The following is a 15233-nucleotide window of genomic DNA, read 5'->3' on the forward strand; positions in this document are numbered from 1 at the left end:
AGTGTTCGTGGTTTTGTTACTTCTTCACAACAGAAGTTGAAGCAGCTTTGCAGGACTGTGCTTGGAGACGCTCTCTTGTGCTCAGCTGCCACTGTCTATCTGGGCCCCCTCCCACCACAGCGGCGCCAAGAACTGCTAGAAAAGTGGCTGTCCCTGTGTCAGGGCTTTGAGGAAGCCCTGGCCCCAGATGATGTGGCACAGGCACGGAGGCAGAAGTCTGCTGGGGCACCACCAAACACCCCTCTGCTGCCCACACGTACTCCCTTCAAGATTTTTACCTTGCTGGGCAGTGGATCAGAGCAGCACCAATGGGACCGAGACAGAAAGCCCCAAGCGAAGTCGGCCCGCCTGGCAGGCCTGCTGCTGCTCAGCCACATCAACTACAACCGTTACCGCTGGCCTCTGCTGCTGGACCCCAGCAACCAGGCCCTCATCTGGCTGAGCCCACTACCTCCAAAACAGACATGGCTGGCTCAACTTCCCAAAGAGAGCAAAGGTAGGCATGCGCAGTGATATCCTTCTTGGGTGTCTGAGCTCCCTAACACTCAGCTTCCTATGTTCTGCCCTTGCATAGTGGAGATACACAGTTTCTGTGGCTAACACATATTGTATTTTAACAGCCTGAACTGTGTTAATAAATTTCGACTCATTTACTGTTTTTGTGTGGTTGGTTTTAGCTCATGATAAAATGACTCTAAATCTACACAGCTGGCCAAGCCATGATCTTCCACATCCCCAGTCTACTCGACACCATGGGAAATATTGCTTACAGCTAAAGCTTACAATTTAGGGTAGTATTTATTACCCAAACTCATGCAACATTCAGAAATTCTTGAAAAATATTTTCATTGACTGTTTTTGAATCACGGACCTATCTGAACAAAATGTTGGCAGGAACATTTCCTAGGAGAAGGAAGTGAAGGACTGTATTTATAAAGGAAGGGATGGGGGAGTTGAATAGATGAGAGAGGAATTGTAGCCTTGTATGGACAAAGGGTTTTTATAATGAACTTCTAGGACCTTGAAATGAGATCATTCTGCTCCTTATATGAGTGAGCCCTAAGTCCCATGATAGTCATCTTTTAAGAGTTATAGTAGAAGACACAAATACACAGTAGGGGAGATCATATGAGGGAGGCAGTTACAGAGCCACAAGCTGAGGAGTATCTACAATTCCACTTAGCAGATGACGGGAGAGACAAAGACAGATTTCCCCTTTAGAGTCTTTGGGGGGTGGGAGTACGGCTTTGCTAGCACCTTCATTTCAGACTTGTGGCTGCCACAACTCTGAGAGAATATGAGTTTAAGCCACCAAGTTTGTGGAATGTTACTATGGTCATCTCTACATCATAGCTGTAGGATGTCTACCACCCAGATATCATGTCAAAGGTACAATTGGCAATTTATGTCTCCTCTGTCAGGAAAGCAAAAGATCTTTCAGAAGTGTTGGGCAGAATTTTTGTCTCTGTGATTTTTGTTTCAAGTGCTGGGGATTGTACATGCTAGGAAAGCATTGTACCACTGAGATACATATGTAGCCCTTGATCTTTGCCTCCTGGTATTACTCCCATGATAATATTCCAGGATAGGAAAGCCTCAGATGTACGCACAGTTACTAATCAATGTACCTTAAGGAGAGCTATTATTCTGAATTATCTTGGTGAGTTCAAGCTAATCAAATGATACCTTCAGAGAAGAAAGGAGGAAATAAAACACAGATTAGAAGGACAGGGAATAGTCAACAAACTGTTGCTGTCTTGAAGATGCATGGGACTGGCAGGTCAGCTATGGGAAGAAAATAAATACTGTGAAAACCCAGTAAAAGGCAGGCTCAGTGGTACACACCTGTGAGCTCAGCTACTTCAGAGGCCCCAACATGAGGATGGATTGGGCCTGACAGCTTGAGGACAGTTTGGTAAACATAATGAGATCTTACCTTTAAAAAAAAAAAGCAACAAACAAACAAAAACAACCAAACAAAAAATAATACACTAAACCTGCAGGAGGACCTACAACCCCAGATGAGACCTTCATCTAAGTCCAGTGTGCAGCTGAGCACAGAATCTAACCCTGCTATGCTGGACCACTAGCCTTCAATATTTAGGGATGATGTTGTATGTGGCAATTAATATTTACTATTGATATTACTTTAGTAAAGCTGTTGTTATTCCTAAACAGCTGTGTTATCAAATCACCACACAGAGACTGGGATTTATTTAATTAACCTAGAGCACAATGCTGGGCAATAGTTATTCCATCCTAAACCTCCAAGCCCACATAGTTTCCTACTATTCAGATTTTACCCATTATACTTGCTTTTAGTGATACCTTAGGACTGGTTCATTTCTCCATGTCGTTCCAGGACCTCTCCTCCAGCCTCTTTCTCCCAGCTTCTGCTCTTCCTCCTCCTCTGCCTCCCACTCCTTCCTGTCCTCTGGCTCCTCCCCTCTTCCTCCTACTCCTTCCTCTCCATTGCTCAACATTGTGGCTGGTTGTTTTATTGTGTCATGTTTACACAAAGTTGAGACAGGTGATGCTTAGAATAAGTATCACAATGCAATGTCCAGATTGAAACCAGAGAGTGGCGCAGAGAAATCAGCATTTGAATGAACAAGGATAAAGTGTATACATTCCAAAAGAACATTATACCAACCTTTCCTCCTTTAAGTCCAATAAAAGGCTCCTTTTTTTCAATACAATAATAATTATGAAATTATGAAAACTGCTAGGTAAAATCTACATTTGCAATGTCCAGTCCATGTGTATTTAGCAACTTAGGAGAAAGTATCTGATTATTCTATCTATCTTGACAAGTTAAAAGTTCTATATCTAAATTAACTTTTATCTTTATTGGTATTACTGATATGAAAGCATTTTTTAACTTCTAAACAAGTTAAGCTTAAATGTGGCACTATGACTATTTGGTCTTCAACCCCATCAGAGACTTGAGAAGGAATAAAATTAGTTACTAGAGTAAATAGGAAGTGCATGTTAGCAGCTTCCAAAAAATAAAAAATTGACAGAGACAGTTTGCCCATAACTCTTTATGTTATGCTCAGACTATTTGACAGACATAAATGTGAAGCACGAACTATTTAGGACTTGCTTACCCTGTCTTGGCAGAGTTTGGCAGTTGACTTGTCCTGCATTTAAGCTTGCCCATTTTTGGCATAATTTGTCTGTCATGAAGGAAGGGTATTTTCTTTACCCGAGTGGCTTGTTTGCCACATTTGAAGCCATCTCCATATGGAGGTTCTTCGATGCTCATCATCTTCTTTGAGGTAGGTGGGGTGCTGCTAGGAGATGACCTGTCTCATTATCAAAGAATCTTTAAAATAATAAGGATACTTTTAAATGCCATATTCTGTAGGTCTCTGATGTTTCTGAAGACTGCCTATCTTTATGCAATCGATCTGTCTACAAAATCATATCTATCTGTTAAACCTAGGATGCATACTCCTGTGATAAATTAGGCTAGTGTTTGACATGACTATAAGTTGATTAACCAGCAATTAACTTTCATTACCTAATCCCCTAACCCGTTTTTAACAGCAGTTTAAAAGTATTGGAAGTAACCTTGACTTTCTATTAATGTACTAAAGCTTATAACAATGTATCAAAAATACTTATTTTTGCATCAATATGCAAAATACTATACCAGAGTTCAAATTAACCTTATTTGAGAATAACAAATAAAAATGTAAGTTGAATAGATTCAATAATCTATCTTTCGTCTTATTCCTATAAGATATCCCTGTATTCCCCTTTCTTTCCTTTCAATCCCTTTTTTTCTTGTCTAAGAAAGAAAAATAGAGCAAAAAGAAAAGAGAGAAAACCCTGAATATTACCTTGTTTCACTCTGAATAAAACCATTAATAATTTATAAACATCTCCCAATGACAATAAACATTGATAGCCACAGAAAACAACCAAAAACCTATTCAACCCCCTTAAGGAAAATTGGACATTGTTCTCATGGATTTCTTCTAGCTGACATTTTGGACACGCAGAAATCCTGTTAGTGGGCCCAAAGAAAATTGGGAAAAGTTGGTTAATTAAGCAAGCAGTAACATTTGTGTTCCAATCTTTGAATGTTGAGAAATTTCAGGCTTAATAAAAGTCCTGTTTGGAACAGTCTAAAGTGCTGGACCAATTAAGATTAGTAGCTTTCTTCGAAGATCTCTTGGGAGCAGGCTTTGAGGAGAAACAGCAATTGAAACAGTTGAGGCAGGAACAAGCAAATGTTGGAACATACAAGATGCTGGAACAGATATGTCAATGTCTCAGCAGGATAATAAATAGTGGCTTGAACTGCTAAATTTGTAGTAATTTGTTAGCCAGAGGGGAAAAAAAATGAATGTAACAAACTGTAGGCCTGGAAGCCTACATTTGGAAGAAAGTCTAGTTAAAACAAACAAACAAACAAACAAACAAAACACAAGTATTTATCTCTTCTTGCAGGAGAAAAGGGGTTGGGAATGACTGTTCCCATACTACCTTGTGTGCTTTCCAGTACCCCAGCCATGACTTGTCTAGTGCAATAGTTTACAGCCTTTCACTTACAAGTCTCTGCTTCAGGAACCAATTCCTATATTAAGGAGGACAGCTTTTAGTTGTTACAGCCAGAATAGCTTATGTTAAAAAAATAAAAAGATGGGGTGGGTATTGAAGCAATCTATAGAATGGGGAGAAGTGAAGCCAATTTTGGAGATAAATAGCCCTTCTTGGGGCTGGCTAGTCTAACTTTAAAGTAAACAACTCATGGTGATTACTGTTCACCATGTGTTGGTCCAAACTGTGTATCATCACAGCAAATCTGTAGAGCAACCCTATGAGGCCATCAGTAATACCAACTCCACTGTCAGATGTGAAAACTGAGTCAGAACTTAAGCAGCTTTCCTAAATTGTCTTCCTCTAGATCTCGACTCATGAACCCCCCACCCCCTTGAGCAATCAGGACTCCCCAGAAACCCAGTTCCTCCTCTAAGAAACACTCTGTTGCATCTTTCCACCCCAGAAAAGAGCCTGGTGACAAATCAAGACAGTGAGGATGAAAAGAAAGATGAAGTAGAAGACGACGATGAAGATGAAAATAAGGTCAATGACCAAACCAAAGAGCAGAAAACAGAGGAAAACAAGAATGAGGAGGAGAAGGAGCAGGAGGCCCAAGAAACAGAGAAAGAGAATGGAACAGAGAACTCCAGCTCAAGCCAAACCTCTGGGACTCAGTCTCCACCCCTCTGCCTCTCTGTGCTCTCAGGTGCAGACCAAGATTTGGGTCCACAGCTCCTGGAGGCAGCTGCCAATGGTGAGAGCCATAACCCCCGTTTACTTTACTAATTCTGTATCCCCACAATTCTCTCACACCCCAGTTTGTTCTGATCCTACATCCCACTGTGCTGACGAATCTTGATAGAGCCCTGTTATCAGCCAAGAGAGAGCTGGTTGGAAACGAGTGTTGTGCAGACTGGGTGGCATGGATGCCGGCATTGTGGATAGGTTGTTTTCACTTCCCCTCACAGGCCTGCCTGTGCTCTTAACCAATATGGAGCTGAGCCTCGGGTGCCAAGAACTTCAGTGGCTGCTGTCAAGGGAGAATCTGGGTCCACCCCGTGTGCAGCCTGGCTTCTGTCTCTATCTGAGCACTACCCTTCCCATCCATGCTTTGGAACAAGGTGAGACCAGACTGTAAGTTACTAGAATAGCTTTGTGGACATACTCGGCTCTCAGAATCATCCCTCTGGGAGATGGCAGGGACGTTTCATTCAATGAGGCCCAGAGTAGGCTCAGAATTGCAATAAGAGAGCCAAATTCCTTGTCTACTCCTCCCTTGACTCTGACATGGGTGAATTGGCATTTTTCATGTGACCCAAGTACTAGGTTGTGATTTGCTGAAAAAGGTGAATGTTCTGGATCTGGGTCTAAACATGGAGATACTAGAAGAACAGATGCTGCATGAAATCCTGTGCAGAGAGCGCCCTGAGCTTGAATCCCGCTGGCAGGACCTCAAACTCAGTGCAGTGGATACCTCTAAAGCTGTGGAGGCTGCTGAGGTGCTTGGGGGCCCAGCCTGTGGGGTGGGATAAACATTGGAAGGGTCCAAGTACAGAGTTGGAGCTGATGTTCGGGGATTACCACGAAGGTCCAGGTCCATCCAACAAATTACTACATTCAGGAACAGTTGCTGATGATATTGCTACAACACAACGGAAAGCGTTTGAAATCATCCAAACTTCTGAGACAAATGGTGAGGACTCAGGCAAAGCTATGCCAACTGAGAGCTGACTGGGAGGAGCTAGAAGAACAGAAGCTGGAGGAGGCGGCAGTGTGGGCACCCTACCGGCAGGTAGCTTGGCATGCAATGACTGTGGTGGAGGCTCTCAGCACACTACAGAACCTGCTGCCATTTTTCTGTATGAATTCAGAGAACTGGTTGACAGTGACAAGGCGGGCACTAGACAACATGAAGCCACATGATAGTCATCATGGAGAGGACCTGGACAGCCATTTGCTGAAGGTGAAAGTATACCTGACCCGCCAGCTGCTGAGTAACACTGTGGCTGTCCTAGGCTTGACCCACGCGCCCCTCGTGGGTGCCTTGGGTGCTCTGGCCCTGCTTCAAGTGACAAAGATGACACCAAAGCTAGAAAGATTGGCGCTGTGGCCTGGACTGTCAGCCTCTCCCAGCACAGGCCAAAACACTCAGGCCCCTGGTGTGGTTAAGCCATCCTGGCTAGGTATAAGAGCCTGGCAAGAATGTGGAGCGTTGGAGGAGCTGTCTGCATTTGCTGGGCTTCGTGCATCCCTGGCAGGCCACTCCAGTGTGTGGCAAGATTACCTGTCCCTGTCATCCACTGTGCTAGGGCCTGCACCTGGTCCTAATTCTGAGCCACTTAGCCTCTTCCAGAAGCTGATCCTGTGGCGTGTCCTGAGACCAGATTGCCTGGCAAGTGCCCTCGCAGACCTCACCACCAGCCTACTAGGTCGGCCACTAGAAGAAGACCTAGGTGCCCCTACTTTGATCTTTGAACACAGTCGGGCTACTCAGCCCGTACTGATCTTTCTGCCGCCACCTGGCCACCCTACAGCCACCCTGCATCCTGTGACTGTCATCCGGAACCTGGCTGCCACCCATGGAAAGGTGTGAATCTAGTCCCTTGGCCCAGAGTAAGGGGGCTTCTCTGGGCTGGGATGGAGTATGGGGTCTCTGTCCCAGCATGCTCATGATTCTTTTTTTATATCATACGTTACTTTACGATTATTGTGGCATAACTCTGAGTCTGTCAAATCACCCCAAGATCACCTTGCAATCACTCTGTCACCTTTCTATTGGTTCCTAGACACAGAAGAATCTGCATGTGATAGCACTGGGCTCTGAAGACTGGGATCCTGTGTCAGCTATAATCAACACTCTGTGCCAATCTATGCTCCAGGGGCACTGGTTGGTGCTGGATAACTGTCATTTGATGCCCCGTTGGCCAAAAGAGCTGCTACAGCCATTGCTGGGATTGTTCAATGGAGCCAAGGGTAAGCATACTGTAGGCATAAGATTATTGTGTAATTCAAATGCTGATTTCTGTACCTCCCCCAAAATATCTGGTTGCAATCTTTGTTCAGAGACTCTCCTGTCTCAATATTGTGTAAATACTACTCCCCAACTGACCCCTGATATGCCAATGAAGCAGCTTACAGCCAGTCACTGAGCAGGGGAGAGGAGAGGGCTGGACTTCCTACCAGCCAGGAGAGGAACAGTTAGAAGAGGAAGTGGGGGAGGGAGAGATTCAGCTATGGGCAGAGGTCCAGGAGACATCAGAAGAGAGGAGATGGAACAGCAAAGCTACAAAGTCCGAGTATCTCTGGGATGTGCGCTGGGAGGAAACCAGATTAGCTTAGAGAGCTAAGAATAGAGAAATAACTGCACTGTGAAACTTACTAAAAATAATACAACAGAATCTCAATTATTCGGGTGATAGCTGGGTTAAGAGAGAAACCGAGAAACAAACACAATATAAAAATAACTTTTAACAGTGTACTGCCTCGGTATGGCTTCAAGGATCCTACCCAACACTTGGTCCTGAGATTGAATTCTAAGGCTTCATGGCTGATTTCCAAGTTCTAAGCCTATCTCTTTGGCCTTGTGTCTGAATCCTGTTGTTCCAGTCCTGAATATGACCCCTGGACCTGTGGGTCAGTCCATTCATTACTGGAGGATTTATTTCAGCCCCTTATCTAACCTTAGACTCAGAACTGTTAGCCAAACCAGAAAGCCACTCAGAACTGTTAGCAGAACCAGAAGGCAGGAATGTGACCACTGTACACAGTGATTTCCGTCTTTGGCTGATTGTGTCTACTGAGGCCAGTGCTTCCTTGCCAGGTGAGCAGCATCCCCTTACAAGCTATCTAGTCCAAGGGAGGGAGAGTAACTCCACTGTGCTGACTCCACACTCTGCTTCTTCCACAGGGATGCTGACCCAGCACTCCATGCCTGTTTTCTGGGACCAGTCCTTAGAACTGGGCCATATCTTGATTGACAGTGTGAATTCCCAGCAAGGCCTCTGCACACAACCCCTCACCCAGACAATGCCTTTGTTCTTCCTGCATGGTCTCCTACTACACAGACAGCTCTATGGGTTAAAGCTGCAGGCACACAGGGGGCGCTGGTGAGTGATTCACCAGTCCCATTCAGTCACCCAGCAAACACTGAGTATCTTCCACATGATCTTTGGAACCTCCAAAGACTGAAGGCAAGGAAGTCTTCTCCAAGGACTTTATCTGCAATCTCACTTTGAACTGAGCTTTAAAAGCAGACACAAATTGGGTAGAAACAGGGGTTTTGTTTTTGTTTTTGTTTTGTTTTGAGCAGAGGGAATGACTTTAGTGTGGGTGATGTGCATATGCTGGTGATAGACTAGAAAAAGGTGAAGTTTATCAAAAGTGGCTTTTAGAACCATGGCAAGAGGCCTGGGGTTATCCTGCAGACATCAGGAAGTCACTGAGGGGGGTTTAAGTAGAAGAGAAAACTTGATTCTGCGTGTTGAAAACATCACCCAGGCTGTGAGGTGAAGAACAGGCAGAGGGCATGGGCCTGCAGAAAAGACCAGTTTTAGGGGAGGGTATAAGGAGGAGATCATGACATGAGTGATAGTTAGAGGTCAGGAATAAGTACAGTGTGAAGGATAAGGATGATTCCTAGACTTCCTTTTAGACAACTGGGTGGCTGGTGATATCGCTCATTAGGCTAAGAGGTGGAGCAGGTCTTACAGGGCAAAGTGAAAACTGTAGTAGAGAGCAAGTTGTACTGAGGTGCAAAGTAATAATGTCCAGTGAGCCCTCATGAGTCTGGAGCTCGGGAGACAAGCTTTCACTGAAGAAAAGATGGGAGAGTCCTCAGTCTGTTGCTATTAATACTCTCTGTACCCTTACTCAGGAGTCAGGTGACCTTGACCAAGGCCCTTCAGACCCAAGAGCAGCTGTGGACCAGTCTCAGCAACCCCAGTGCTGCCTTGCTGGAGCTGGCTGGTGAGGCCCTCCTCCTGTCCCCCAGAAGACCTGGAAAAGGGTTGGTTGGGAGTCTGAAGGCCAGGACACATGTGATGAATAAACACACAGCTTTGATTGGAGGGGTGACGGAAAACCAGAAGGGCTGAAGCTGAGGGCCTCTGACTTCATCTGCAGTTGAAGTTTTCTATGGAGGTTCTTTGAGGGACTTGGAGGACAGAGAGGCCCTGGCTAGCCTGACACGAGCCTGCCTGGATCCCAGGAGCACGAATGGGGTCCAGCCACACACACCTCAGCATCTGCTGGCCACTCTGATGCCCAGCCCAGGTAAGCTTCAGGCAGCTGTCCATATTGGGGTGGGAACAGTACATTGCACTGGGGTCCCCCACAGGAATGTGGTGCATAGCATCTACACCAATAAAGGAATGAGGAGGCAATGTTGATAGTTATGGGGTTAGAGGAAGGCCTCCTTCCTAGGGTCTGGGGGGAGAATGTATTTTGTTCCTTACCTCCTCACCTCCAATGCTAAGAGTTAGGGAAGCTGGATGCCATGACGGAGTTCAATGCCCGGGTGTACCTACTGCCTACACCAGCTGAACCGCGCAGCTGTGGACTAAATGAAGGGCCCAAGGCCTGGCTGTTGAGACGCCAAAGTCGTGCTCTCTTGACTATGCTGCAGCAGTGCTCACCTGTGTGGGTCCCTTCAGTGTACGGAGGAATCACCCACTACAAAGAAAGGCGACTTCGACATCGCCTGGTGCAAGCCAAGAAGAGGCTGGTGGCACTTCAGGCTTTGCTAACCAACTACTGTTGCTCAAGCCAGTGTGTCACCCCCTGGGCGGTGCTTGGGCCCAGTGCCCGGCAACCTCTGGAGGGCTTCTTGGAGACCGAGGTGCTGGAACTGAGACAGCTGGTGGTCATACTGCAGCGCGACCTTGACTGCCTGCTGCAGCAGCTGAAGGGTGAGACCCCGTGCACTTCCAGCCGCTGTGCCGCGGTGGCCCAAGCTCTTTGGGCTGGTCGCCTACCTCGGCCTTGGAGATCTCATGCACCTGCTGGTCCACAGCTGCCTTGGCAATGGCTACGACAACTGTCCCGCCGTGGACAACTGTTGGTTCGCTACCTGGAGAGCGATACGAGCGAAAATGCCAACAAACCAGAGCGCATATTTCATCTGTCAGCTTTCCGACACCCCCGTCGCCTGCTGCTAGCACTGCGTTGGGAGGCTGTCCTGCATAACCTAGGCTCTAAATCCGGCAGTTCGCACCGTAGACGTCAGGAGCTGAACAACCACCCTCTACATATCCGGGTATCTTGACGTCACTCTTTATGCTCCCAGTTCCTGATCCTTAACAGAATCTGATTACATCCCATCCTGTCTGTCCCTGACTGACTCTTACCTTCCTAGCTTTGCTCAACTGTTTTCTTTTGCCGCCCCTCCCCCCCCCAGGTGGAGAACAGCCCAAATCCCAAGGTTCCAGAAATGGGACTGCTGCTGATTGGGTTACAACTCCAGCACGCAGAGTGGGACCAGATAGCTGGGGCCTTGCAGGATAGTTTTTCCAGCCAACCCAGCCCTCTGCCTCCTGTCAGCATCAGCATACAATCTCGGAGCGCCAAGGAAGCACCAGTCTCGGGTGGCCTGAGTGTGTATTCCTGTCCTGTATACATGACCGGGCCCCTTGGCACCACCAAGCTGCACAGCAAGAACATCCTGATGTACCTGCCACTACCCACAAAGCTTAGCCCCGACACCTGCATCCAACGGAGAGTCCATGCATGCAGCCCAGCCTTATCCTGAGCCCAAAATAAAGCTGTCGTGATGTCAATAATCACTTTTAGGATCTGGGAGAAGACTGGAGTGTGTAGAGAGTGAATGTGGCACAACTAGGTTAAAGAATGCTACTGACAGAGAAGGGGCACGTGTACAAAACAAGTGGGCAAAGGCTGTGGGCACACGGGCCTGCTGTTGTGTTTACCAGGGGACCGGCAGATCTTCAATGGCTAACACAGAATTTTGGGTCCTTGCACAGCTCTCTACTATGGTCTCAGCACTTGCACTAAATATATCCAGTGGGTGTTTTCTGAATGTAGAACACTAAAGTTGAAAGTTGCTTGAAGGCGTTTAGTAGCATTATTGGAACACCCCAGTTCTGCCTTACCACACTCTCTGGTTGGGTCATATACCAAAACCAAAGGCCAAATGGGACTCATGACCCCTCACTCTTCAACAATAACCAGCTGAGCAGGCACTCCTCCACATAAAGTGTTCTTTTAGGTACTGGTAATGCTGCTCAGCACCAAACTGCTACTTTCCTTGAAAACCTATTTCTTGTCCCAAGGAAGTTCCAGGGACAGGTTCTACCCTTCAAAAGCATGCTCTGCAGTTGAGTGCTTGCTTCCTCTAAGCAGACCAGACCTTTTAATAACCAATTCGTCCACTGTTGCTATTAGCACCTTCATTAGTCACTCACCCTCTAATGGTGCCACCACGAGGGACCAAGCCTTCTATGCATGCATCCACTTAGGGAAAACATCATACCCAAAGTTCACCAAAGGGTCATATCACTCTTACCTCGGAAAAAGCACCTGCCGCCCCACGCTCTTTCTTAGTCTCTGAGACACAGTCTTGCTGTGTTCCAAGCTGACCTTAAACACCTTTGTTATCCAAATGCTATACCTAGAGGCACAAACCACCATATCCAGCTTAAATGCATTGCCCAAAGTGTCCTCAGATATACACGCTTAGCTATAAACCCCCATAAAACTCAGGAAATATTTCAAACTATGAAACTCCCATTCTAAGAGGGTGCAATAAACACACACCAAAGAAAGGCTGGACTTGAGCAAGACTAAAACCCAGCAGGACAAACATTAAGTCCTGTAGCCCATGGTCAGAAGCACCGTAGGTGTGTGTGATTCGCTATGAGCTCAAGGGCATGGGACCATCCCCACCACTGATGCTTTGCCATTTAGCAGCCCATAGGGCTTCTCTCTAGGGCATGCTCCACTCACTGTCCCAGGCTTTGCTTGGCAGATATTCCATGTCCATGGCCTCTCTTAACTTTCTGGAGTCTCCTCTGCAGCTCCAGTCACACTTTCAACTTCACACCTTGTCAGAGACTTCCTGTGGGGAATCTGGCCTTCCAGACTTTGAAACACAGAAAGCCTGTAACTCTACAACTTTCATTCTATATGCTGGAAACTCCAGTATCACATAGGCAGTGCTGCTGTCTGCCATCAGCTCAACACTTTCCTAAGTGGCCCTAAGAGAACAGCTCTCAAAGCAAAGTCTTTTGAATGAATTTAAAACCTTCATACCCTTGTGCCTACCGTGGGTGGCAGCTGGCCAGTTGCTGAGATGCCCTCAGGTACTTTTCTGTTGTTCTGATGCCAAGCTCTGATCATTGTTTTGGGGTTTGTTTTAAAGACTTATTTTATGTACATGAGTGTATGTGTGTGCACTATGAGCATGCCTAGACCTGTGAAGGTCAGAGAGGGTATTAGAGACTTTGAAACCTCGTTGTGCAAAGTTGTGAGCTGCGATGTGGATTCTAGGAACCAAATCCAGGTCCTCTGCAAGAACATCATGTGCTGTTAACCACTGAGTTGCTGCTTTAGCCTGTCTTTGAGATAGGGCTTCATATTGACAGTCTGAACTTGAACTTGCCATATACCTGAAGTTGATCTTGAATTCTTTATCCTCCTGACTCTATGTACCAAGCACTGGCTGGCATTGGTGGAGGTGAACAACTACACACAGTCTACTCTTTCGAATGGCCCTAATCTCTTCAACAGCCACATTTCTCTTGGCTTCAACTTTTAATTTTTTTTTTCCTGTTCAAACAAAGATTTTCAAATTTCAACACTTTGCTTTTAGTAACAATTCTGTAAATCTGAGTAAAAGCAGCTACTAATAAGCAGCCACGCCACGCCTGGGCGCCAGGCTGCCTGGAAATGCCCTCTGCTGCGTTAACTAGTCTGCACCTTTAAATTCAGCCTCGTGCTGAAACTCGGGGTACTGCTGAAATATAAACAAGTTCTCTGCTAGGATTAAAAATGAATGGCCTGTAGTGGTTCAGTTCCCCAGGAGAGATGCTATTCTCATCTTTGTTGTCTGCACTCCTACCAGCATTCTTGCCTTCTGAGTTCTCACCAGAATTGCCCATTAAGCGTTTCTAACATTCTGACACCTCTCTAGTTTATAACTCTGCACTTTTCCAAATTCTGCTCCCAAACCAATCCCAAAGAATCACAAAGTCAGGTTTAATCACAGTAACAACCTGACTTCTCCTGGATACATTTATGGTTAGACTTTGCATCAATGTGACAAATGTCTGAAAGAAACAACTCAAGGAAGGTGCCGTCTTGGCTCATGATTGCAGGAGTCAGTTCACAGTTGATTCCATTGCTGTCCACCTCAGGATAGGCTGAGCACCAAGGCAGTGAGCATGAACTGGAGTAAAGTTAAGTCATAATGGTCAGGAAGCAGAGCACAAAGGAAGCAGCTGGAGGCAAGATACACTTTTCAAGGTTATATCATCAGTGACCTGCTTCCTTCAGTTATGGCCTAAATCTGAAAGTTCCTACCATTTCTCAAAATAACACCCAACTGCTTGAGACCAGACCTTCAACATACTCAAACTCAAACCACAGTATGTGTGTGTGCATATATATATAAAATATAAAGTGAACTATTCGTAAAAGAAATTTTTAAAATTCCTTTCGGAGCTAGAAATGTAAGTCATTTAGTTGGTAGTTTTTGCCTACATGCACAAAGCCCTGGGTTTGATTTCAAGCACTCATAAAGCTGGGCATGGTGGTACACACCTGTAATCCTAGCACTTGGGAGGTATCAATAAAAGGACCAGAAAATCAAAGTCATTCTCAGTTACATAGTGAGTTCAAGGCCAGAATAGGCTACAAATAAAATTTGGAAATAGCATCTAAAATTTTGAGATTATATTTTTATGCATATAAATAAATTATACTATTGGTTATTTATATTCCTGGTAAGAATACATACATATAAAGAAGAAACATTAAAACAAATTTTCACAAATGTCACTATGTGTTGGAATGACAAGTCAGAAATATATTGGGATAATTACTAAACAGGGTACAAATGCTGTATCTCTTATTTTTGGGTATGATTGGAGGTTTTCTGAGTTTTGTTTTTTTTTCATCTATGAAGCTATATCTCACATTGATAGTTTTTTTGGTCAATTACAAAGGAGCAGAAATGATCCCTGCTTTGGTAATGAGATGATTTTGCCTTTGCTCCCTTTTCTTGTCTTACGGACTACAACAGCATATGTTGAGATAGTGTTTCCATTAGCTGTGTCCCTGAGTGTGAGCAGAGTACCTCTATATCTACATTAACAGGAAAAAAAAAATCACATTCGAAATGACATGGCACAGCAGGTGAAGGCATCTGTCTCTAAGACTGACAACCTGGTTTGGATCCCTGGAAACCACAACATAAACAGATTACCGCCGAATGTTCTCCAAATTCCACACACATATACTATGGCACACACAGAACACTTTCCCTCCATTAAATAAATAAATATGTAAAAAAAAAAGATGGGGAGGGGGAGGTTGAAACAGGGTTTCTCTGCGTAGCCTTGGCTGTCCTGGACTTGCTCTGTAGACCAGGCTGGCCTCAAACTGAGATCCACCTGCCTCCCTGAGTACTGGGATTGCAGACGTATGCACCACTCCCAGCTTAAAAA

At 45.4% G+C, this 15233-nt stretch overlaps 1 protein-coding gene across 1 annotated transcript in view; it reads left to right on the forward strand.

Annotated features, from left to right (window-relative positions):
* Positions 1 to 11330, forward strand: part of Dnhd1 (dynein heavy chain domain 1) — a 70341-nt gene extending 59011 nt beyond the window's left edge. The window contains exons 32-43 of the mRNA XM_060367778.1: positions 34 to 496; positions 5018 to 5308; positions 5523 to 5675; positions 5875 to 6053; positions 6176 to 7141; positions 7341 to 7527; positions 8255 to 8374; positions 8462 to 8660; positions 9428 to 9519; positions 9676 to 9825; positions 10029 to 10807; positions 10949 to 11330. Coding sequence (XP_060223761.1) covers positions 34 to 496; positions 5018 to 5308; positions 5523 to 5675; positions 5875 to 6053; positions 6176 to 7141; positions 7341 to 7527; positions 8255 to 8374; positions 8462 to 8660; positions 9428 to 9519; positions 9676 to 9825; positions 10029 to 10807; positions 10949 to 11299 — 3930 coding nt within the window. The 3' untranslated portion in view covers positions 11300 to 11330. The remainder of the gene's footprint in view (positions 1 to 33; positions 497 to 5017; positions 5309 to 5522; positions 5676 to 5874; positions 6054 to 6175; positions 7142 to 7340; positions 7528 to 8254; positions 8375 to 8461; positions 8661 to 9427; positions 9520 to 9675; positions 9826 to 10028; positions 10808 to 10948) is intronic.
* Positions 11331 to 15233: the final 3903 nt, after the last annotated feature.

Source organism: Meriones unguiculatus, chromosome 14 (assembly GCF_030254825.1).
Source record: "Meriones unguiculatus strain TT.TT164.6M chromosome 14, Bangor_MerUng_6.1, whole genome shotgun sequence".
In the NCBI taxonomy this organism is placed as follows: domain Eukaryota; kingdom Metazoa; phylum Chordata; class Mammalia; order Rodentia; family Muridae; genus Meriones; species Meriones unguiculatus.